The following is a 25,713-nucleotide window of genomic DNA, read 5'->3' as shown; positions in this document are numbered from 1 at the left end:
CTGGGAACTGGGAACCACAGACGATCATGCCCCAGCTCACTCTTGGTTTTATGGACTGTGAGACCTTTAACCTCTCTCTGCAGGAGCCTCTGTAGGCCCTAGTTGCCAAAGAACGCTCTGCTATAATACATAACACTGTATTTGCCATGCGTTATGTTAATAAAGATGCTGGAAGAAATTGCTAGCCAAAACCTTTTGCAGTATATGATATAAAGCAGAACTTAAAAAAAATGCATATACAGAATGCATAGACTTGGTTACAGTGCTCCAGAAAAGAATTACATTTCATTGTTAATGAAAAAAAAAATAATTTATGGGAAATTATCAATAAGGGATCAACATGCATCTGTACCTTTTTTAATATGGCCTGGGAAATATGCTATGCTATTTTTCTGAGGAAATTGTTAATATATGATAATCCTGTTAAACAAAAGAAGTACTATTCTGAATTCCAGGTATCTTCATGCAAAGGAAGGGATTTGTCCTAGAAACGCAGACATTAGCATCTGCACCTGGTGTGAGGCCCCAGGGGTTGGCTCTAGTGCTTTGATCAGTAATACCTCACGTTCTTCCGGTGTTTATTTGAAACCAGAGGAAAATCCGTTCTTTTATTCTGCTGGAAACAGTGGTTTCAGTTCAGATTTCAGAAGGCCTCCTTTGCTGGCTGGAATCTATCTTCACCTCATGGTCTTTACTTAAAAACAGGACTTTAATTATTTAATTCATTCATTCAGGGCCTGCGGCTTTCCAGGCAGAGTTCTGGGTGCAAAAGACGCCATAGTGAATAAGATAGACAAGGGCCTTAATGGCCTTAATGAAGACTGCGTTCTAGTGGGAAAGAAAGACACTAAACCTGTAAGCAAAAAGTAACGCATACAACCTGTATGAGTTTGGTAGGGATGCCATAACAAAACATCGCTGACTGGTTACCTTAAACAATAGATATTTATCTTCTCACAGTTCTAGAGTCTGGAAGTCCAAGATCAAGGTGTCAGCAGATTTGATTTCTCCTCACATGTCAGCGGATTTGTCTCTCTTTGGCTTATCTTCCCTCTGTGGGCATGCGTCCTTGGTACCTTTGTCCAAATTTCTGCTCCTTCTAAGGACACCAGTCAGATGGGATCAGGGCCACCTTAGTAATAGCCTCATTTTAACTTGATCACTTCTTAATAGGCCCAGTCTCCAAACACAGTCACATTCTGAGGTAACTAGGGTTTAGGTCTTAAACATAAAAATTTGGGGGGTGGGGAGACACAAAATTTAGCCTGTAGCATAATCATAGCTTCTTTGAAAAACCAGCAGCGCTGTGAAATAGGACAAGCAGGGTGGCGGAGCCTGGGGGGTGCCAGTAAGATGGCTGAGAGCCTATGGGGACTGTCTGAGAAGCCACAAGCGGGGAGGAAAAGCGCGCAGGGAGTCCTGGAGGTGGGCTGGACCTGAGTGGTTCTCAGATGGTCACTCAAGCAAATGTGGACACTCTCAGGACTCAGAAAACGATAGGACCAAGCAAAAATGCAACTCTAGGGCAGAAGTTTAGACTTCCTCTTCGGGTAGCTCATCGCATATCTTTTTGTTAGAAAGTGTTCTTAGTATGTAAATGTGAAATCTCTCCTGTTGAGTTGTAAACCCATCTGCCTTTGCTTTGTCCCAGGGAAGAGGTGCTGCAAGTCCCTTCACTTATTGGAATCCTATTATTTAGTTTTCCTGCAGACTTTTCTGAAGTTGTTTTAGCTTTTTTCCTGTGACGGGATCTGGGTAATCTGCTCTGTGCAGAACCAGGCACTGGGAGTCAAAATGAGGACCACGGTCCACCTCTGCTTCCAGCCAGCCCGGGGCCTCAGAGGACAATTCATCTGCTCTCACTAGCTCTTCAGCTGGGAAATTTTAGCTCTCAGTAGGATCACATGTATTTTTAATAATGTTATGGTTTTCTAGCAACCTAGTCCTTTGTGCTTTCCTTAAGCGATGGTGCCCAAACTAGACATAAAATAAAAGTCAGATTGATGCCTCGTATTTTCTTTACATTATACTTAGTTCATGAAGCTTACTTTTTTTTTTTTTTTTTACAGTTAAATTATAGCTCAGACTCAAGTTCAGCACAGAGTTCACAATTCTCTTAGGCCATTTTCAACCAACACTGGCGTGATACCCGTGGTCCAGCCATTACTTTCCTCATCACAGTCACCCCCTGATCCCCAGGTTGCTCCCTGAATCCAGATAGCTTGAGGGCACTTAGCTTATTGTGCGCCTTGCCACACCTATGTCCTGGACTGCATCCACCTCTGTGACAATGGTCCCTTTGATAGTCTCACTCCTGTCACTTAAGATGAAGTTGCTCCCCTCCACAATCTAGAATCATGAAATTCCCCATCATCTCACTTCTTCAGTGCCCTCATGTCAGAAGCTTGTTTCAGATCCAATCAGGCTTTGGGTCTGTAGACCCTTCCCCTTTCCAGAGTCCAGAAGCCGTCTCCTGGCTCATTTCTTGCTTAGTTTATCTGGGTCCCCAGCATTTCAGCCGCACTCGTGTCAGCATGGCCATATGCCAGACACCCCCTCCCCCCAGCTCTCTGGTTTTCCCTCCTGCGTGATAACTGCTGAGCCTTGTGGGAGAAATAAAGAGCTAAGCTGGTATGCATTGTGACAGCTTCTTATAGCTGGTTTTCTACCTTCATCTGGGCCCTCGGCTCTGCTCGGCAATGGTTTGTCCTTACTCAGTTTCCTTTCTTTCTCCCACAGTGGCTAGTCCAAAATTCGGCCACTTTCTTCAGGCTCCTTACCCCACCTGCCTTCCTATCACTTCTAGCAAGTAACCTTGTTTCCTGCCTCCCTGGGAAGTAAAGGTCATCAGGGTGACATCTCTTGTCTTCCCCCTCTTGACTTCTAAGCCTTCACGGCTCCCTTCCCTCCTCCTGGCTCTGAGGAAAGTTTGCTGTTCTCTTTCAGGCTGACTTGAGACACGGAAAGCTTCTTTGCAAGCGTGGTTAGACCCGAGGGCTGTTCTGGGGTCGCATTCAACTTTGGAGCCTCCCCTCCCCCATAGGAGCTGGCTCAAAAGCTGATTGGAACAGGTGTCAAATTATTTGACGCTGAAACAGTGAAACTATGAAACCCCGAAAACCAAAGCTTGGCCTCTTCCCTTTCTTCCCTGGCACTCCTTTCATAGGAAATGTCTGTGGACATATCAGGAGGGCATGCCCCGAGCATGCGTTTTGGTCTTTTCTATCAGTAGTTCATCAAAATGAGCACCCATCTCCAGGTACATTTTCTTGCTAGTTTGTTTATATAGATGTGACTGATGTGGAATTTGAAAATTCTAACCCATTGTCTTGAGATGGGCTCCTTCCCTAATCTCTTAACTTAGAGCATAATTAATCCATCAAACCGTAATCGTCTCCACTGCCCACTGTTGCAGCCCAGACTCAGGCTTAGCCAACAGTGAGAGCTGACCTTCTGAGCCCCTCAGACATACAATGATGGGGCTCCCTAGGAAGGCTCCAGGCTCTGTTCTAAGCAGCTTCTCAGGTTCTAAGCTTCCTTCTAAGGTTCTAGGGTTCCTTTTAGCTTTGAAATGTCATGAATTAATGACACTAAGGCACTTTGAATGAGTGATCCTAAGCTTTGCAAGCAGTTGGGAAGCATTCCTGAGAAATGGCTGTTTCCCTTAGTCTCCACCCTACTTGGAGTGTCTTAGGTCAGCAAATCCAGGAAGCGTATTAGCCAAGGAAGAAACACTGAATTATAGTTTCTGGGTGTTGGGGTGGTGACTGAATGCACAAAGGTGCCCAGGATAAAGAACTGTCTCCAGTGATACGCTGGAAGTGGCGCCCTCCCCTTCTCTGGCTGCAAATGGCAGGCATTCTGCCAGGTGAGCCAAGGAGACGGTCGTGGTAACTCACTTAAACTGACGTGTGTGTGTACGACTCTGGGAGAGAGTAGCCTGGGTGGTGCAGCAATAGGCGAACCACAGACAGCACTGCCGCCCTGGGCAGTCGTCAGATAATCCTGGGGCTGCTGAGTGTTGGACTTGAGCTTTAAGTGTAGCCCAGTTCAAACTTTTTAATTATGAATCAAAGACTGTCCTCTTTGCATGCACTGGTTTCAATTTAACAATTCTTTGGCCCACAGGGAATTAATACTGTCTGTGACATTATATTTTCAGTAGCTCTCTCATGCAATTATTAGTGTTTTTTTAAGTGTGCAATGCACAGGGCAGACCTGGTTTGTGGTTCCTGGTCTGGGTGGTGAGCTCTTCTGGGGCAGGGCAAAATGATTTACTCATCTTTGTATCTCCAGAGCCCGGGCCAAGCGCACAGTATGTGCTCAAGACATGCTTGTTGAGTGAAATGAATTTGGAGGCTGCGTCTTCTCCACGCCTGTGCTCTGGAGGACGTGCAGTGTGTCAGGAGGTCGGGCACCCCCGTCCCGTTTACCTTCTGGCTCTGGGGCTGGCCCCGGGCAGGCCACTTTGTCGTCACTTTGCGGTGCTGTCATTAGTCAGAGATCCTAGTTCTTTGCCCCCCGTTTCTTGGCGGGGCCTGGGGGAAGGATGGCGTTGAATGCATTTGGAGATTGGAGTTCCTCAGGGCTGGCTGCGCTGTGAAGACACAGTCAGATCCACCTGCTGCGGGGTTACCTCTCTCCACGTTCATCCCGGGGCTCAGGTCTCTACGTGAGGGCCTGTTTCAAAGCCGCCTCTCACATCAGAATGCGGTTAGACTTCACCAGCCTTAGAGGTTGTTCTTTAATCATAAAAAGTAGGCAGTAGAGGCTTGTGTGCAGAGCTGTTGAACGTCATTTAGCCAGACGTTCTTGGGTGGGAACTCGGGAGTCTCAGCCCAAACAAGAATGCCATGGGAAGGACTCAGCGCCGGCCAGCTGCCCGGAAGAGGCAGTGGTGGTGAGCAGCCTTCCAGGACAGCAGGGCTGAAACCCACATTTTGCGGTGTTTCATCTCCATGTCTACACTGATGAGTGTAAATATCTGTGCACAGATTTTCCCTTCAGTGAACTGTTAGGAAACGAGCGACTGTGAGAGAGGCCCTTTCCCCCCATGGACGGGCGCGTATTTCAGAGGCTCATGAGTGGCTGCTTTGAGTGGGTGGGGCAGGGGCTGTGGACAGCTGGGGAGATGAACTGTCCCCACTGTCCCCACGTGTGTGGCCTTGAATGGAATGTCGGCCGTCCTTGCCGTCGAGTCTTAGAGGAACCTGCAGTACTTAATAAACCTACTGGCCCGATAAGGCCAGCGTCTTGGGGGCTGGATGCCACTTTCTAACTGCGTATCTGTCACCGGCTTTTCTTTCGACATCTGAGTGAAAAAGAGGGTGGGAGGGGCAGTGACGTCACTGAAGAGGGTTGCAGCTTCTCATACAGGCTCCCTGCAAAGGAAGCTGTCAGTCCTGAAGGAAAGCACTTTCTTTTCTCAGTTGTCAACCTATTCATATATTGTAACGGGATCTTTCATTTGCATGTTGGAGAGCACTAAAAATTGAAATAATGAATAGGAAAAAGGTCTTTCACACCCAGGAAACAACTGCATTGCTGAGTATCCTACTCCCAAATGAAACAAATGCGGAAGAGCTTTAGACTAAAACAAACCAAACCAGAAAAAAGCTTTGAATAATTTTTCTGAGAATTTTTAACACCCCTTCCTCTCAGCTTACATCGACCAGCAGGCTCTGTGTCCTCTGTGAGGTGAGGAAATGCCAGGTGTCCACATTTCAGCCGTTAAGGAGCTCAGGAGAGGATGATTGCCTCCTTTGCTTTCTGTGGCCCTCTTGAGTCCTCAGGAAGTGTGGCTGAGAACTGAAGCACCACCAGATGGGCCCAGCAGATGCTTCTCATGATGTGTTTTCACATCCCTCGTGGAGGAAGCTTTGCAGCGGGTCACCTGCAGGAGGTCCCTGTCCTTCCTTCCACCCTGAGTCAGGTGAGGCTGGGCCAGGGATGGGGAGTGAGTGAGCTGGGCCCAGGCAAGGGCTCACCCTAGGCCCCGGTGCAGGTGGCTGAGCACGTCGGCAACTGTGTCACTGTTCCAGGCTTGTAGTTGAGCCACTGCCCTGAGTAGGACGCAGAGACCTTAGCTCTGCCTTCGTGGTGGTGGAGAAAAATTATTGGCTTAACGTAGGGAGAGACGCCCCTCAAAGGGCTTATGATCTGTAACACTGAGGGATGTGTCCATGCAAACAGTTATAGGACTGCTGATTTCTTGTTCTGGTCATAGAGCACGGCTTCGTCGCCAGCTCGTGCAGAGTTTGCCTGTGTCGTTAATGTCCTGCTGGCTGCCATCGTGGGGCGACCTGGCCTTTGCAGCCTCAGTCCTGTGCGGTGACACTGATGGTGTAATTTTCACTGATATTCATAGCACCACTGGGGTCAGAGTCAGCCACTGATGGACATTTTTGGATGACATCCTGAAGCTGCTGACGTACTGGTCATTCTTGGGGCTTCTCAAACTGGGTTCTCAGAACTCGGGAGAACGTGGCACTGCCAGGAGTCCAGGAAGGCATGAGGTAAACGACGCAGATCCGACGGCTAGTGGTTTCTTGATGGCCGGTTATTTAAAATGTTATTTTTGACTTTAAAACAGACACCAAAATATTATAGAGTAGTCTATAAAATTCAAATGCAATTTTGGGATAAAACCGAGATTGGGGCTAAATTGCCACGCTCCAGGCTTCTGGGGGTTGAGCTCATTTTCTCTGCTGTTACATAAACCTTGGTGAAGCATCTGAGGAGCTCTGTTCAGTGGTAAAGTGAACCAGCACTTTTTTGAAACAAACAGCCGAACAAAACAACATGGTTGGAGTGGAGCGGTCCCGGGTTGGCTGAAGCATTTGCTTTGTTTCTGAGACAGTCCTGCTGGATTTTGTGGACCCCACTGGCCTGTGGGGTTGGCCTCTAACTGCACCGTCCCTTTCTATACCCCACGTTGAGTAGGACCCCCTGTGGCTTCCTCATCTGGTGACAGCCTGGCTGTCCCCGCGTGGTCCTAGGAAGCAGGAAAGAGGAGTCTCTGTGAAACCTGGACGGGGGGCGGCAGAAATCGTAAACCGAGGGCACTTGGGTTTGTCTGTATTGAAAGTTAGTTTTAAATGCTTTATAAAAGGCTTCCCCAATCCTTAACATGATTCGTAATTGACATTGATCAGCTTGGGGGAGATCAAGGTTTTTTGGTTTTTTTTTTTTCTTTCAAGACCTTCTCTCTTCTCCCAACCCCTCAAAAAGCAGCAGCGATGGACTGACTCCAGACGATGGTTTAGGGGTGCTGCTCTGGTGTCTCTGAAGGACGCTGAGATGCGTGCCTGTCACACGCATTCTCCCCTTGGTGTCCACAGTGCCTCCCGGGATGAGTCAGGCAGCCAGGCCACTGGGGTAGCTGACCAAGTACTTGGCTTTTCGTCAGATGGTCGCTCCTCGGAGACGGAAACACGGATGAATGTAAGGGGACTAGTGTGATGAGTGGATCCTGACGGAACAGATGGACCCAACTTCCCTGAAGAGCAGCCAGGCCCTTGGGAAGGAGCTTGGCTGGCATCTTCTGAAGCAGGGGTACCCACGGCATGAAAGTCTTAGGTGGTGATGCCTGCCTCTGCAGACCCGTCCTTCACCAGAGGTGTCTGAGAAGCAGCAAGGGGGCCCTCGTCCCGGACGGGCGCCACGCTTATGCCACAGCGTGCTGCTGGCAACGCCAGCCCTGCAGCCGCCGTGAGTTTCGGAATAACAGTGCAGGGAACCAGGGCTACAGCTCCGACAGACCTGGGCTCCGATGCCAGCTTAGTGCCTCTTGCTGCCCGGCTTCAAGATTCTCCCTTAATCTTCCTGAACCTCGCTTTTATTGTCTGTCAGTGGGGTGTTTATTGGGTTATTGTGAGGGTGCTTGTCAAATGACTTACGTCGTAGGGATCCGATAGATTAGGAAGGTTGGTGATGCTCTGACAGACGCTCTTCCAAAATGAAGCCACGAGATTTCCTTTCTCCTTGTTAAACAGCTGGGCCTGTCCGAATAGACAACAAGTCGGTACGTCGTTCAATGTACTGAGGTCCTGCAGAGCTTTGGGACTCATCAGAGGTGTTGCAGGAGGATTATGTCAGAATTCAGCCAGGAAGAAGGAGCCCTTGGCAGACAGAGGCTGTGAGGTGTTGCTGACCCGCCCCCGTGTCGGGGGGGGCAGGGGACCCAGACTCACATTGAGGGCAGCAAAGCACGTGTCTCTCTCCTCCGGCTGAGACAGCTCATGTCACCCCCTCTAACGCATCTTCCCTCCCCCTCTCCTGCCCCCTCTCCACTTCCTAATCATGCTTATTCATCAAAAGCACATACAAGCTCTGGAATCTCACCCAGACAGATAGACGTGGGGGGGGGGGTGTTTTCACAAGCCCTCAGGTGTTCTGATGCACAATGCAGCCTGAGGACGGCGCCTCGCGGCCGGAATCCTGCCCACCCTCCGACCAGTGTCCCTGGTGGCCTTGAGGTCTGCTGCTTGGGGAGGCCGGGGAGGCTGCCTGGGGCAGAGGCTGGGCAAGTGGAAGGCCAGTGGGCACCCCGGCATGAGGATAAGGGCCATCTTCTCAAAGCTTGGAGGTCAGCACAGTGGGAGTCAGGTTGGTCCGTAAGTGGGACAGACCACTTACTCTGCGAAGCTCTAGACTGAGTGATCCCTCACATTCTCCTGGAAAACGAGAATGTCCTGCTAGCTGAGACCAGGCCAGGGAAAGCGGTCCCAGACAGCGGTGGCCGTGTACTTTTATGCCAACGAAGAGGAGGTACCTGCTCAGAGTGATTGGTAACTGAGATGCTGGTGAGGGCAATGAACAGTGCTTTCTATTTATGGTGCAAAAAAGTCACCTGGATGGAGACAGCCTCATATTATAGAGGCTTTGGCAGTAAGTCCATCTCTTTTGCTCACGTCTGGTTCTTTGGAACCCATTTTTTTAGTGCCCACTGTGTGTCAGGCATCACGAAACGCTTTGTGATAAACCCACAGCTCACTTTCCGGAAGGAGCCACCCACCCATCCACTGAATCTGATAAATGGGCGATTTCATTTTTATCGCGACCACAAACACAACAGGCACTGTGTGCTTGATAGATGCCAGTACGATGTGAAATGCTTTACGTGGATTCGATTACAAAACCCAGTGTGCTGGACACTAGTTTACAGAGGAGGAAATTGAGGTTCGGGGAGGATTCTCAGAATCACACAGGCAGTGAGAGGTACACTCAGATTCAGACCCCTACTTCTGAGCCTGTGGAAGCCCATTCAGAAACGACACGTTTAACGAAGATTGAATTGTAAACGGGCAAAGCGTCATGTTGAATTTTGGATTTTTTTCTTTGTGATAAAAACAGATTTTAATTCCCTCCAATTTCAGAATACTTGCCAGTTTGCATAGCTGGCGATACAAATCGGGAGAGACATTCTTCTATTTATTTATTTTTATACATACATTTATTTATGGCTGTGTTGGGTCTTCGTTGCTGCGCGCGGCCTTTCTCTGGTTGCGGTGAGCGGGGGCTCCTCTTCGTTGCGGTGCGCGGGCTTCTCATTACTGTGGCTTCTCTTGTTGCGGAGCACGGGCTCTAGGTGCACAGGCCTCAGAAGTTGTGGTGTGTGGACTCAGTAGTTGCGGCTCGCGGGCTGTAGAGCACAGGCTCAGTAGTTGTGGCGCATGGGCTTAGTTGCTCCGTGGGATGTGGGATCTTCCCGGACCAGGGCTAGAACCTGTGTCCCCTGCATTGGCAGGTGGATTCTTAACCACTGAGCCACCAGGGAAGTCCTGGGAGAGACGTCCTAATTGTGCCTGGCTTTTGGATACTTATCATAATCTACATGGCAATTGTTTCACCCAGCTGACCTGCCTAGTGTACGGTGTGTAATCACTGTAGGACTTCTGTGATCGACCCGTTCTGTGGTTCCAGGATCTACCTGGTTATGTGGTACCCAGAGTGATGGACGGAGTCTGTCCTGCCAAGTTTAAAATACACTTGGCACTAGTGGATGTGAACTTGACTACTCTTGGCAATTGTGACTTCCTGTTTTCAAGATAAAAGATTTACAGGGATTTATTAGAAAAATTTCAGAAGGCTTCTGTGAGGCTATCACATACGGTTTAGAGAAAACAGATAATCTCCTTGCAAGTGAATTTGAACCATATGAATAGTTTTTCTTCATGTGCGCATCAGCTTAAAAGAGGACTCCCAGATGATCTATAAAAGATCTATAAAAGCTGTTGAAAGTATGTATCACCAGAATTTTAAAGGAAGGAAAATTTGAGAGTACTTGAAAAAAATTGTGGTTGGCTTTTCTAAACTCAGAGATTTGAAGGATGGAGGGCTGTGTGTTGAGGGATGACGCTGTCACCTCACTCTGGTTTCCAGAGTCAGCGGCCTCTGCGCAGTCTGGGGGCAGTTGTCTGGGACAGTCTTGGGGGAGGGGCCTTGTCTGGTTCCTTAGCTACCTGCTGAGTATACTGTCTGATCCATCAAAAAAACCCGCATACATGCACGTGTAATGCCTACTGTGCAAGGCATTATGCTCTCACTCGGAAGGGGGCCTTGTCCCCCATTCATTAGCAGAAGAGGTTGGGTGTTTGGTGGGATGGTTCGTGGGTAAGGGGAGAGCATGAATGGAAGGGGCGTAGGTGGACAAGAAGGGAACTTGGCCTCAGTGGCTGAATTCAGGTCGCTGCTTGGCACTTAGCCGTGTGGCCTTGGGTCTGTTACTTCACCTCTCGAACCTCAGTTTTCTTGTGGGGATTATGACATCGATCCTACTCACCTGGGAAATGTTGGAAGGACAATTAAAGTGAGCCACGCAAGAGCTCGTGACAAACTGGGAGGTTGTGTAGAGGGTAGTCAGTGTGGCTGGTTGTACTATAGCCTCAGCCCTGTTCCCAGAGCTCGCTCGGCAGGCCTCGCCTCGTCCTCGAACCCTGGAGTGGAGGGTTAGACAGCAGGCTGGAGCCTGGGGGAAAGCCTGCACAGTCCGAGGGGGTGGCATGGCCGACGTTCAGTGGGCCTGGCATGGGTCAGGGCCTCAGGCAAAAACCTGTGCCGTCTGGGACCGAGCTCCTTGTTCCTGGAAACACGCCTTTCTCCTCCTCAGGGACCCTGTCATTTGGGGGCATTCCAGTGGTCTTTTTCCTTATTACTGTTTGTTCAGAATTTTGCTATTGAGTGTCAGGGGCTGTTTGTCCTGGAGCCCAGCCCTACAACACTCCCCAAGGTCCCCCCGTAAAAGTGCGCTCTCCAAGGATGCTGGTTCCACCGTAAAATGGGAGGCTGGAAGGGTCCCAGGACAGGGGCAGAGCCGCAGAGCGGGGAATGCCATCTCTGGTCAGTAATTTATTTTCCAGCTGACTCCTGCGAGACCCATGCGTGTGTTTTCGGTAGCTTTGCCCATTTTGCTGGAGATCATCCCGGAAGTCCCACGCTGATGTGCTGCCTAACGCAAAGGACGGGAGCGTGGTTGTGTCCCACGGGGCTTTAGCGTAAGAGCTGTGGAGGGCAGCCCTGAGGCCGGTCAAGTCGGTGACAGCGGCGTGGACACCCACCACGTTTACTGCTGCCACTGGGGGGATAGGCTGTGGGAGCCAGGTGGGTTGGGGGGAAGCTGCCAGTCCCACTGGGAAAGCGAGCAGAGCCAATGGCCTGTGGCAGCCTGAACAGGAGTCATTTCTCACCCCCGCGTCACTGAGGTTCCCTCGAGGAGGTATGAGCTTTTCTTAAAAGTAAAGTAAGCATCGTATGTTGTTGGCAGAGATCGTTTTCACCTTATAGACTTTTTAAAAAACATAGCCCTGACCCCTGCCCAAAGCTGGACACTCTGGAACCAAACACCAGCCGCGAGGGGTTCACCTCGGAGGGGCCGTGGCATCACTCGTGAGAGGGGCTTCAGTTTTGTGGGTGGTGATAGTTTGTATTGGGGGCGCACGGAGTAAAACATGACTTAGAAGATGTAAAGAGAATGAAGCAAGGTTTTTTGCTTCCTTTAAAATTTCTTCTCTCGACCTCTAGCCCCCTGCTTATGGCTCATGTCAAGTTTATTTCATAACTTTGCATAAATCTGAAAATGACACAAACTCCATCCCTGAAAAGTTAAACTCGGTTGTGTATTTTGTTCTGAGGAATGTCCTCCAAAAATGTGCTAACTTCAAAAACCAAACCAAAGCTTCACTGAGACTAAACATGCTCCTCCTTTTCCAGATTTTGCTTTCCATAAACGGTTTTTACAAGATATTTTCCCTATTTATGTTTAAAAAACTATTCTTACCCTCGCCCCACACAAAGTCTGTTCAGCAGTGACACATGCTGATGGAGAAAATCCATGTCCACAGTCACCCACAACACTTAACAAGATTTGCCAGCCTGTACCTTTCTAGAAACACTGGATGTCACGTTGTCATGAGTATGTAACAAGAGATTCCCACTAGGAACGCATAAGACTAATCAACTCATAGGATTAATACAGGAACTCATTCGATTCCTCAATGCTGTGGCGTTAATGACTTGGACTATTGGTACTGAACACTTTGGGCAAATTATTTTCTTTTGAATTAGAGCGATAAGCATATTTGTCATTTCTGTAGTTGCTTGGAGGTCCCTAATCTTTATAGAGGCTAGACCTTGAAATGGAGAGCCCACCCCTGAACTTGGAATAACATTGAAATTGTAGTATAACCCCAGCGAAAGTCGTTACACTCACATCACCAGGGTGCAAGACCAAGTTTTGTATAGTTAGTTCATAGACTACATTATTGGATTAAAAACAAAAAACATCTCAGTAATCTCTACTTTGTGAACTGGGGAAAATACTTGTTGAACCATTATACGGTATTCTCTCAGTAGCCTTTAGGAATGGCGGTGCCCAGTGACTGATTAGATAGTTCCAGCTAATATTCAAAAGGATATTCCTTTTGGTTCGATTCAAGACATTGGAGCCAGGTGTCTGGGTTTTCGGAATAACCATCTCCAATGGCTATTTACTGTGCTATTGAAACTCACTAACTCATGACATTTGTTTTTGTATTTTGTCTTAGTGTTGAACTGTTAGCTTAGGTGGGAATTTGCCAGTTTAATAAAATTAGTCAGAACTGATGGCAGGGTTGATATACAGAAACTCATTAGATAACTGGATCCCCAGAAAGGGCTAGAATGTGGCCCACTGTCAGAACCAGGCAGTGTAGTTGTCACATGGTCCACAGCCCTTGTTCCCAAGTTTATCAGCTCTAAATTGATGTAAAAACAAAACATTGAACGCTAAGTATTGGCCACTGGAATGCCTTGCCTTGAGAATGTTAACAATGAGAAAGATTCTTTTTTTTTTTTTTTTTAATTTGGTTGTGCTGAGTCTCACTTGCGGCATGCTTGTGGAATATAGTCCCCTGACCAGGGGTCAAACCCGGGCCCCCTGCATTGGGAGCATGGAGTCTTAACCACTGAGCCACCAGGGAAGTCCCTAGAGCGATTCTTGAGATTTTCAGTTTAGTAAGAAGAGTTCTCTAAATGGATTCATTTAGCAGGAAGGCAACAACAGACATGGGGAATATCAGCTGGGTTTGTCTGAAGGGGCAAGACTTGGACATGTAAGAGAAATTAAGATCAAGACCAGAGAGCGGTATTTAGTTCTTAGTGATTCGCCATAAAGACAAGGAAAGCCCATTTTTTTTTCAACTGTATAGTGGAAAAGCTTCCAGGAGGACAGTTAAAAATAGCATGAAAGTGTTTGCTATATTTCACGCTGACCTTTTGCTTTAATAGAAGATATATAGTTTTGGCTTTAAGGGGGCAAGAGGAAATAGATGAAAAGGAACATTGTAAAACATCCAAGATTTCTGGCTGGCAGTCTCACACACAGTATGTTTTCACTTTAAGTCCTTGAGATCTCTCCGTGTGCAGTGTGGGGAGGAACGTGGACACGGAGTGTCGAAGTGCCCTTGGGGGAAGGATGTTCTTACTAGAACTGGTAACCAAAAATGGATGTTTTAAGCCCAACTGCTAATTGTGGTGGTCAGTCTTTGGATACGCTTTCCATCCTTGATGGTGAGCTCCAGGGTTTGCTGTTTAATGGTCTCTGTGTCATGTCCTCTTTAAGAAAAGGACGTGCCCAACAAGCCCTTGCGGGTCCGAGTCCGCTCCTCCAACGACCAGCTGTCCGTGGCGTGGAAGGCGCCTCACCTGTCTGGAGCTAAGAGTCCACGCAGATCACGGGGCTTCCTTCTGGGCTACGGAGAAAGTGGCCGGAAGATGAATTATGTTCCACTGACGAGGGATGAGCGAACACACGAAATTAAAAAGCTAGGTGAGTTTCATGTTCATTGCTATTCGATGTTTTAATGATGTTGGCTGTCATTTCAAGATTTTGAAGCCTGTTCGTGACAGAACGTCGTATTTCAGTTGTAACGTTCATTTTCCAGGTATTACAGTTATTCAAAACCTCATTCTCTGTTCTATCCTCCGTCCATGCCTCCATTCTTTCCACCTTCTGTTAGTGGTGGGACAAGGCTGCCCAACAAGTGCCCTTCAGCGGCTTCCTGACCCAGTTGCACTGGGTCATTTTTCTGGATGTGAGGGGGCGGGGCTGATGCTTTTCCATCTCGGCTCTGCTCTCATCGTTTTGCTCTCTAAGCTGCATCTTAGATCCTGGGCTACTGGACCTTGCATCCCATCGAGATGAAATGTGGTGGCAGCTGATGGAGGCTGCGGACCCAGCCCGCCCTCCTTCCTCTTTGCAAACCCTCATCGGGTGTAGGAAGCATCAAAGCACAGGCCGTGGAGGCTGTGACCGGGAGAGGTTATGTGCTTGGTTGCTTGGTTCCAGGCCTGATCTCTGCTGGCCTTGCTCCTTGGTAGGCCTGGACAGTGGACCCGGACCATGCTCCCAGGGGCACAGCAACGATCCCTCACGCCTGGCGCTTCCTTGGGGGTGGAGACACTGCAACGCTCGTGCAACACTTCTGCTTTTCTCCCTTCCCTCATGCCCCCTTACCTACGTGATGAGTTTCGCAGGAGGCGCTGGGCAAGCGTGGCTCGGCCCCTCCCTACCACCTCCTCTGGGGGAAGCCAGGCTGCAGAGTACACATTCTGCTCTGCCCCTCTGTGCCCGAGTCGCGGAGGGCCCGGGCTCCTGGGGCAGCAAGGTCTGTCTGACTCTGGGCTTTGCTGTTAGAACGTACACCTGCCCCGTGTTCTCCAGCTTAGTTTGTACGAGCCATGGATATTGTGGCCTCCACTGCTTATTCTTGTTCACTTTCTAATTAGATCAGTGCTCAGGCAAGGAAGAGGGTGGGATTTATTGGGCCTCCCCAAGACTCCAGTGGGAACGAGGGTCTCTTCACGACGCGGTCATCAGGCGTGGCTTGGCTCCCAGCCTACGCAGTGAGGGGCTAGAGACTGACCTGGGCAGATTTGAGCTGGTGAGACACCGAGCGGAAGCCAGGCTGGACTCGCTCCCTGGAAGATTCTCGGAAGTTACCTTCCCTGCTCTGCTCACACACCCACTGTTGGAAAAGTCTGTTGGGTGCTCATGGCACAGGGTCAGCCTGGCGTTCTGGGGGCTTCACGGGGTCTCCACGTGGCGGCACAGGCAGCGGTGAGCCAGGCATGGCATTGAAGCCTCAAAATAGACTCCAGACTTTTTCCAGCCCGAAGAGACGAGCTACCTGTGTGCTTCAAAGCCGCACGAAAACAAGAGGGATCGTGGGAGCGAATGGAGAAACCCGAGCTGTGCATGCTTCGTGAAGCCTGGCTGCAGGATTAGCAGCGAGACCCAGAGCTAGAGGCTCCACACCTGGAGCCACAGAATAATCTGGGGGCTCTTCATTCATTCATTCATTCATTCCTGGGCCTACCCCTTGCCTTGAGTGGTTGTACCGTGCAGGTTAAGTGGCTCTGTTTTGGTGATTCAGGCCAAATTCTACCCAGGATATCAGCAGATAAGTAGTCACTAGTTTTGCATTTCTGATACTGTAGAGAGAGCATTTTGTAAGTGGAAAGTTTTCATTGTTCTGCATCTTTCATAGACACCACACATTAAAATGTCCTTTGGTGTCAACAAATTTTTCATCTGACTGGTTCTGTTAACTTTGTTTTCTCAGTAGTGAACCCTTGGCTCGCCTGAGTGTAGCAGAAGGATTTTTGTTTGTTTGTTTGTTTTGCTTCCTGAACTTGAGCAAATGTTGGAACTGAGGTCAGTGGTGGGCCCTGATCCTGGCCTGAACTGACAGCTCAGGACTCTGAGGCTTCCTATACCACCTGCTAGCTTAGGAATTTTCAACAAATAAAAAGCGTTGGGAAAAAAAAAAAAAAAAGCATTGGACTTGCCATTGTGAACGATCTAAGTGGTCACCTTGAGGAGGAGGTCTCACTGGACACTTGCTCCATCCTGGCCAGGAGGATGGAATGATGTGAAGAATTCCTGTGGATGTCGGCGTGGCCTGCTGTGTTAGGGGAATGCCTGTCTCCTTATTTTATCCCGCATAGGATTTTAATTCCATTGATGACGGAGATGCCATTGAAAGTGTGGTACTGCAAGGAATGGCCAAACGTTAAGGAAACTTGGAGAAAAGTGGTGGGCCTGCGGTCCTTGGAGTCATTCATTAAACATGTCCTCCTGGGCATCTTCCATGTCAGGCACCATGCTGGGTACCAGCTCCCCGGCGGTCCCTCACAAGGGCCGACCGTACCCAGAGTGCTTAGTGCTCACTGTTGTGAAAGCAGCTGGAGAGGGAAAAGGAGGCACCGGAGGCAGGAAGCTCAGGGCCTTTTGCGGGGGGAGGGAGGGCGCCAGTGTTGAATCCTGTGGTCAAAGGAGTCCCTGGGGGCATGGGAATACAGAGGGAGAGGAGGTAGCCAGCCCAGGTGAGGTGGGAGCCGGACAGTAACGAAGAATGAGCAGGTGTACATTTGGAGTCCTTCAGAACGTTTCCACGGACCTTCAGAAGTAGTTTCTGCCACATTACGCCGAGGTTGGGAAGTGAGGGAAAACGGTGGCTCTGACAGGGAGGGTTGGGGCTTGGGGTCCTGTGGTCCCTGGGCTGGTGATGCTGCAGTCATTTTGGAGATTTTATTTCTACCCTTTATTCAATAATCAGGAGCACAGAAAGAAGTGTGCTTTTATATCACTGTGCTTTTATTATATTTCTATGAAAAAGAGATGGACTGGTGCATACCCAGCTGTCAGGTGCTTTCTCAGGCCCGGGGTCAGTGCCCGGTGAGCCCTGGGCCCTGCCCCTTCCTCACCTGCATTAGTAAGAGCCTGGGGTTTGGAGCCACACAGAGCTGGGTGTGAGACCAGTCCTGCATTTAGGCCATGACCCTGGGGTCAGTTCACCCCACTGAGCTGGTTCCTCATCTGTGAAAAGGAGACAATGAGAGTAGCTTCCTCGTGGGGCTTTGTCGGCACTAAATGAAGAATTGATGTGCAATTCCTAACGCGGCACAGAGACTAGACCCAGTACGTGTGAAACCATTGTTACAGTTTACTGCAGTGTAGACTGTTCCTTTGAGATCATCTCGGGCCAAGCTGACTTGGAGAGCACAGCAAATCAAGAACCTGGGCGTTCAGCAAATCCAAGAACTTGAAGAGACGCATCACAGATATGTAAAAGAGTCAATTGTGGGAAATTATTCTTTCTTGGTGGTTCCTGATAAATGATAAGCCACTGCTTTTCACATTTAGTTATTTGTACATGTTCCTGGATTGGGAGGTTGAATGGCAGAGTGTTTTCTTTGTTGACATTTGGTGTACTTGCCAGTAGCAGCAAGAAATGAACAGACCTGAAAGGACTCCAATGTTGAGAAGTTTAGTTGGATGTTCTATGAATTCAAGTGTTACAAACTTGATTCTTCCCTTTTGTAAAACATATATTTCAAAATTCTCTGACAGAATAAGATGTGAGAGCCTCAATCTAAATAATTTATTCATGTCACAGTATGAGTTTCACCTGCCCTATGTGTGTGTGTATCCACACACACACACACACACACACACACACACACACGCGCGCGGGAGGGAGCAGGTTGTCCAGTATTGCCCCTTCCCTTGAAATGCGATTAGACTTCAGTTTACTTTACATAAACAGGGCTCAGTGTGAGTGTTTCTGAGCACGAGTCTCCTTTTATGTTTAACTCGACGTGCTGTTTGTAAAAACGACAGGTTTATTTTCCCACTGCCATATGGAAGTTTGCAATTCCTGCAGACAGGACACCAGTGTTAGAAGTTTCCTTTAGGGTCTTAGTGCCGCCTTGTTAATGTGCGTTAGAAGTATGTCAGGTTGCCTCATTTTTATTCTTGAATTGATCAAGGCTGCTACAGGAAACGAGGTCGATAGAACCTGGAGTTGGGCATTAGCAACTTTAGATTTAGGGAAGATTATGAGTCCTTTTAGGGGTGTGACCTTGGGCAAATCAATCCATGTTTATGGCTTTACGTCCTTATTTGTAAACTAAGAAGGTCAAATTGGAAGCTAGCCAAGGTTTCACGGGGGTCTCAGACTCCGTGATTCCATAGCTCCTGAGAGTTGTAAGTTTTAGTTCATTATTGTAATTTGTTTCCAAATAAAGTTTTCAAGTTTCGGGTAAGTTGGACATTAGTGGGCCCAATGCACAATTTGGGGGGTAGGGTGGAGGTGAACTAACTGAAAGAATAATCCAGAAATAAAGGATGAATTTACTCTTCCATTTGCTCTTAGCTAATCTTCAGAGACCCCGTTCTGAGGATTTTAGTTCGAAGGGGCACAGCACCCGATCCGGGCTGCAAGCCTGGTGCACTGGCTCTTCTTGTCTCTCTCCCTTCCTTTTGATGACAAATAAAAACAGAGTCATTCCCTCCTCTATATTTGGAGGTAAAAAAATTTAGGGAATTGTGTGGGTAAATATTCCGTTCATTTCTTTTTTAAACATTGTTCATCCTTCTTTGATGCTAATGAGCTAGAAACCCATTTTTCAGGAATTATAGGTAAAAATCCCTTCCACATTTCCTGACATAAATCGTGTTCTTTTTGAGTTTAGTTCCTACAGTTCTTGGTCTCACCTGTAGTTTTCCTGAATAAGTAGGAATGCCCAAGAGAGATGAGAAGGTAAGAGGAGAGGAACACAGACGAGCAGGGGTGTGCTTTCCAGAAAGCCAGCTGCAGAACCTCATCTCTTGCTTGTTGGTCCACAGCCTCCGAGTCAGTGTACGTGGTCTCACTGCAGTCCCTGAACTCCCGGGGGCAGAGTCAGCCGGTCTACAGGGCTGCCCTAACAAAGCGGAAGATTTCAGGTATGTCTCCAAGGACGCGTCTGGTCAAGCCATGGTCTAGGGCTTGTTTGTTTCTGAATGATGCTGGCTGAGCGACAATGCACATGGATTTTGTTGAGTATAAAAGGAAACAGCAGGGCAGACTTGGTCACATTTTGGAAGCCTGTGTGTTTCTTTTCTACTCAGAGGCTAGAGTGTTCTTGTGATGAAATCTGTCTCTGTGTATATTTGAATGGCTTCAGATCTGTCATGATAGGAGTGCCGAGCATTTACTCCGTTTAACAGGCACAGTCTGATCCATGCATAAGCTGCCCTTGGTGAGAGGCTGGGAACAAAGGGAGAGAAGGACGAGTGGGTGTGGAGGGGGCAGCGTGCAAGAGATGCACTCAAACTTTATTTCAGCTAAAATTGCCTAAAAGTAGCATTGAGAAGAGTGAGAAAAATTGTAATAGTGTCTTGCTGGTAGCCTGATCATTGGTTACTTACGAAGGGATACTTTTTTCCACATCCATTCAACAGATATTTTTTATATCAATCATATAGTAACAAATTAAATATACCTTTTCTGATTCACGTGCCTTAATTTAAAGAGGGAACCTACAGCGTAATGATTTTCATGAATTCACAATTTATTTGAATTATATAATATAGCATATATCTATATATTATACTTTTATACTGATAATTATTAGAATGGTACGTTGTATAAGAAAAATCCCACATGTATGTTGTTTCACTTTTTAAATTCTTTAATTGCTGCTCTAGAAGAAGTCCCTGTATCACTTTTCTAACAGACTCCATATTTCCACCTTCCCCTACTTGTAGTGAAAGCCACATCCTTTTGAAACATGATCCCTGAAAGATGAAAAGAAAAACACAAAACAGACAAAAACCCCCAAAAATTCCCAGAGACTAAAAGCAAAACTGAAGACATCTTGTGAGTCTCGGTGTTACAGATTGAACAAAAACTATAAACTTTGTGACGTTACTGTATTCCATTGGAAACTGGCAAACTGAATTCTCTTTTCTGTCTGAATATTACTTTTAATCTGCCTTGGAATCACAGATTCTAAATTGTAAGGACCTTGGACTCAATATGACTTGTGCAATCGTTGAGCTAGAATTTTTATTTCATGCCATGATTGCCCAGGAAATGCTCTGAATTGACCCTTTCTTCCCCTAAACTTTTGCCTCCTGTAAAAATTGCATTATTTCCCAGAAACTCATGGTGTATATTGAGAAAACGCTGAGTGATTTGGAGTATCTCTGACCAAGGGCAAAGCACCTCTTTTTGTGCTACTGTTCTTATGTCGATTGGGTTAGGCAGCTTAGAATGTGTTTAAGAAGAGGAAGAGTGGGGATTTTGGGTTTTCTGCATTGACCAGTCAAATAATTGCTTGACTTTCTATTCATTTCGTTTTATCTACCTCAAGCATAAGCAATTAAAAAAATAAACTCTGGGGACCAGAGGGACTCGGGGCAGAGCCTACTGTTGGGGACAGCCTTTCCATGTGCACAACTGTCATTGCAGAAGAGGATGAACTGGATGTACCTGAAGACATCAATGTCCGGGTAATATCGTCCCAATCTGTGCTGGTAGCCTGGGTGGATCCTGTTTTGGAAAAACAGAAGAAAGTTGTCACATCAAGGTACCTTTCCTTCTTTCTTTGTCGTTATTTTCTATATGAGAGACATGGTTTTTCCGGCCCTGAAGAGACGTGTATTTATTTGAACGATTGTATTTTTGGACGTATGTGAACACTGACCTCTTTTGTAGCTGACGGGTAGACTGTTGCATGACAGTCTAGCTAATCTCGAGTGTGGTACACATTGCCCACAAATCAGATTTGTGTAAGACACACAGTAGGACCTCACCTCTCATCTGTTCAAAGTCTTAACTTGTGTTTGGAATTTTCCTAGATTCTGTTTCTTTCTTTGCCCCCAGTTGTGTTTTGCTTTGTCTCATGAATGTTCTGTTCACGCACAGGGGACGTGGGTCCACCTTGGGAAGAGTCTTACCATCTTCCTGTTATCCAGGAAGAGTGGCAGCAGGAAGGGTCCCATGTAGAGTGGTGGACGTTTGCCTGATGCCTTGCACACAGTGGTTCTTCTTTAGACACTGCACTGCTTCCTGTCCAGCTCCTCTGTGTGTAACAAAGTGCACGTATTTTGTCCTAAGCCACGATCTTATGCTATTCTGGTTTTTACATTCATTTGCAATAGCGATGGAGGAAAAACCATAAGGTTAAAACAATTTTTGTGCTAAAAAGGCCACTGGTGAATGCCATTTCTAGTTAGTGGTAGATTAATAGAGTCACAAAAATTTTGTGTGTTAAATGACTAAGTAGTGTACATAGCCAACAGAGAGCCAAAGATTTGGTCTAGTCACTATGTATTAACTTTTGAGCCTATTTGCAACCAGGAAAAGTGATTATACTTTAGAAGATGAATGGAATATAATGCTGAGTGTGTGTGTGTGTGTGTGTGTGTGTGTATATATATATATATATATATGATATATATTATATATGTAGTATACATTAGATATATATTAGATATATTATTTGTACTAGATAGAGCTTCTGTCACTGTCTGCTAGTAAAAAAAGACATCTGCTTCTTGTCAAAGACCTCAGAAAATGCATAGTGATTCTCTCCCAAGCCATAGGGCCTCCCCCAACATGAAGTGTTCCTGATTACCACTGGACTTTGATTTCCAACATCTTGATGAAAACAAAAGGGCTTGAGTTTTCTTAGCAGAACTTTTATTGCGAATTGGTGTGCTGTGTCTGCAACTGAAGTCTTATCCTAACTAATTAAATATCGTAATGAACAGCACACTTTTAATGCATCAAATGCTTTCTACTGTAAAGTGGCCACAAAGAAAACTTCTTGGAAAAGCAGTCCAGTAAATGGCATTTGCAACTCTTAAATGTCAAGTGTTGAGGATGTCTTAGGTCGGGGCTTGCCCAGTATGACCATGTTGGGTCACACCGTACTTCTCTGCCTGATAATCACACAGCAGAGTTCCTTTCATAAGCGCCTCTCTCCTGCTCTGTTACACATTTTTGTTCCATCTCATGGTAATAAGTCTACTCAAAACCACATGGTGCCTTTCCTTATAGAAAACATGCCTGCATTGGCATGAAATGAGTCTTCTTGTCTTTCTTTTCTGGAGAGCCAAGGTACTTCGGGCCGGTTCTGGTTCTTAATATCGCCTCTTCCACACAACGTACACACACACACACACACACACACACACACACACACACCCCTAATAAGGCCCTTGCCTCAGAAAAACAGTCTCCCATCTATCCCTTCCTTTTAATCGCTGCTTGACCTTTTGAACAATAAGACATTTTGGTGTTGAAAGGACAATAAGGTCCATCTCCTCTGGGCTATTTTAGACACATCTTCCTGGAACTTAAGTAGATCCTTTGAGCCAATAACAAAGTCAAAAGTTTAGAATTTTCTCCTCTTTGATTTCTCTACTTACCTCCAAAAGTCATCACTTGTGGGGAAGGGAAAACGTCAAGGAATCCAGTGTTCAGGTGCAGAGAATTGGTCAGAGGGGTGTGCTGTTGCCTTGCATTTTCTTACAGGCAGTACACTGTGCGCTACCGAGAAAAGGGGGAGTCCGCAAGGTGGGATTACAAGCAGGTCTCCAACAGACGAGTGCTGATAGAGGACCTGATTCCAGACACCATGTATGAATTTGCAGTCCGCATCTCACAGGGTGAACGAGACGGCAAATGGAGTACATCTGTCTTCCAGAGAACACCAGAATCTGGTCTGTATTCAAAATGGCCTTTGGACTTTCAACTTGGGAATTACCACTAAAAGAAGATTTAAAGACAGTTTAAGAAGCCAGTAGCGATAAAGGCCAGCAGTGGCATTTTTCAAAGTAACATTAACCCTAAATTTTGGAAGCGTTTCTATGTATGAACACAAAGAAGTTTCGTTGGGTCCATGTTGTATCCTTCACTTTTCATGAGCATGTTATTCTGACACGTGGAGCACATTAAAACCACGGGGGGCCTCCATAAATCCCCACTGTATGTGTGAATGCCCCTGGACAACACATGGCTCTAGAATAGAGGAGAGACTCTTCTTTTTTAAGGCTGAGGTCATGTTTGCTTTTGGGGGAGAAATTTGTTCTATATTTAAGACTACAATTATTTTCTTTTAAACTGTGTCTTTAGAAACCTTATTCAAAAGAAGTTGAAACTGGATTTTCATCTTCTTTGTATATTTCGATATTCAGCAACGAGGGAGATTCTGAATTCCTAAAAGCATTTCCCTGTGCATGTCTAACCTTACTATATGAGTTGGGAAAACTGATATAAATCACGCCAAGAGCAAGTGGAGAATTTTCTCTCGTGTGTAATGAAAGTTAACACAGCAGCTCTGCAATAAAAAGTGTGTATGTAGGGACCACATGTCATTTCCTTTTAGAATACCCATGAGGGCACTTTTAAACCTTGGATCCTTGTCCTTTTGTAGCTCCTACCACAGCGCCTGAAAATTTAACCGTCTGGCCAGTCAATGGCAAACCTACGGCTGTCACGGTAGCTTGGGATGCACTGCTAGAGACGGAGGGGAAAGTGAAAGGTAGGAACCTCATTACTTAAGGTATAAGAAGCACGTGGGCGTGAAATACCCCAAAGGGAGCTGTGTACATTGACTCTGATAAAAACTGGTTCTAATCGCAGGCTTGGTGACTGCACAAGCAACAGGGAAGCAACGTAGCTATCAGGGGTGCTGAGGCAATGGACAAGGATGTTTCATGAGGGGTTTTCATTGTCAGTAAGACCCAGGTCATCGTGAAGATGACTTTTCATCTTGCCTCTATGCAGGGATTTTGATGCTATTATCGAGAGGGCTGTTTTTAATTGTATGGATGTGACATCACAACCTTTAACCAAACAAAAGGACACCCTGTTTTTCACGCTGTGGGCCTTTTCATGGTGCCAGTAAGATCATGGCAGGTAGGAGTAAGCAGAAATCCCATGGGACTATAAATATTTAATGGGCTTGAAAATCAAGTAATAAAATAAAATGTTAAATAGACTTTTTCCCTGTTTGTCAGCATTTTGAACAATTGATTTTGGGTGGGGGGGCTGGTTGAGGAAAATATGACCTTAAAATAGAAAAAAATACTGTAGATTTAAAAAAATGAAAATAGCATAGAATATCCACAGCTAGTTAAATTTTAAAATGGTCTGTTGAGAACATTAAATAAAAGCGCAGATAATTTCTTTTTAATGTAAAAACATTCAAGAACCTTTTGGAAGTCTATCTGGAGACACTTAAAAGGGTGGTGTTGAGGGTTCCCCTGACATCACCTATACAAAGGTACTCTAAGGCTACTTTTTATTGTTGCTTGATTTTGGAAGAAAACTATAATATGGAAAGTTTGTGTAAGCTTAAGAAAATTCAGAAAATTATCACTGATCTTCTTTGAGAATTTCTTAATTGAAGAAATTGGGTGGTTCTGTTTTATAGTCAACTGTAAGTTATCTCTTCTGACCTATAAGGATATCTTTTCACTGAACGGTAGAAATTACGGAAGGTGGAGGTAGGACAGTATTTTCTAAACTTAATGCTTTCTCACTTCCCACGTTTTGAAAGAATATATTGTACTATTCTTGTTCATTTTTTCAGTGGAATAAATCAGAAACAAATGAAGAGAAAAAATAGTTAGGATACCCCGTTTTTAATCGTTCTTTTTATGACAGTTTGACCATTGGCTTCTGTATCATTATTGTGATGCTGAAAAGACTTCTGAAACTTGAATAAAGACATGTTTTAGCTGACTACCTTTTTATAAAAAAAGTTATGAAGTTATTAAAAATAAATCAGTTATTGCTCCTGTGGTGACCTTATTACCTACCATGCCACTTATTTTTTTCCCCTCTCCCACATCTTAGTTTATATTTATAGCTCTTTGGCAAAAGAAGCTCCCTGGTAGTCAATTAAATATTGCCAGAAGTAATAAATAGCTACTGAGTTTTTATGTCCGAAAGAACTCATGTACCTCACTAACCTAAAGGTATAGTGGTGGGATTGTAAATTCATAATTATCCTGGGGCATTTTTTTATGCCTGAGAAATAGAAAACATAATAAAAGAATATACTTTGACATGGTTAAATTTTTTCCAGATGAATTGAATCCACAAAAAAAAAAAACCAGAATTACAAAATTTTGTAGACAGTGGGTTCTTTTAATTCTTACTTTTGACCACCACAAATGACTAGTTTGTTCATTTTCAATGAGAAAAGAATGCTGGGTTTTTTTGTTTTTCAGACAAATGTACTTTTTAAAGATTAGAGCTTAGGGAAAAGGACAGATCATCCAGGCTCCCCTAGGAAGTATGATAATTGCTTGGTCATTCTGTAATTTAAATTATTTTTCTTGGTTACCTCCTACTCATATTAATTTGATAAGTTTTGTAAATCTTGAGTTCA

General features: G+C 46.1%; 1 protein-coding gene across 1 annotated transcript in view; it reads left to right on the top strand.

Annotated features, from left to right (window-relative positions):
• FNDC1 (fibronectin type III domain containing 1) overlaps positions 1 to 25,713 on the top strand; it is a 97,398-nt gene that overhangs the window by 30,831 nt on the left and 40,854 nt on the right. The window contains exons 5-9 of the mRNA XM_060168139.1: positions 14,099 to 14,305; positions 19,169 to 19,267; positions 20,778 to 20,895; positions 22,848 to 23,035; positions 23,749 to 23,856. Of these exons, the coding sequence (XP_060024122.1) occupies positions 14,099 to 14,305; positions 19,169 to 19,267; positions 20,778 to 20,895; positions 22,848 to 23,035; positions 23,749 to 23,856 (720 nt within the window). The remainder of the gene's footprint in view (positions 1 to 14,098; positions 14,306 to 19,168; positions 19,268 to 20,777; positions 20,896 to 22,847; positions 23,036 to 23,748; positions 23,857 to 25,713) is intronic.

Source organism: Lagenorhynchus albirostris, chromosome 12 (assembly GCF_949774975.1).
Source record: "Lagenorhynchus albirostris chromosome 12, mLagAlb1.1, whole genome shotgun sequence".
Classification (NCBI taxonomy): domain Eukaryota; kingdom Metazoa; phylum Chordata; class Mammalia; order Artiodactyla; family Delphinidae; genus Lagenorhynchus; species Lagenorhynchus albirostris.
The sequence above is the reverse complement of the archived record's forward strand: the minus strand, read 5'-3'. Positions and strand labels throughout refer to the sequence as shown.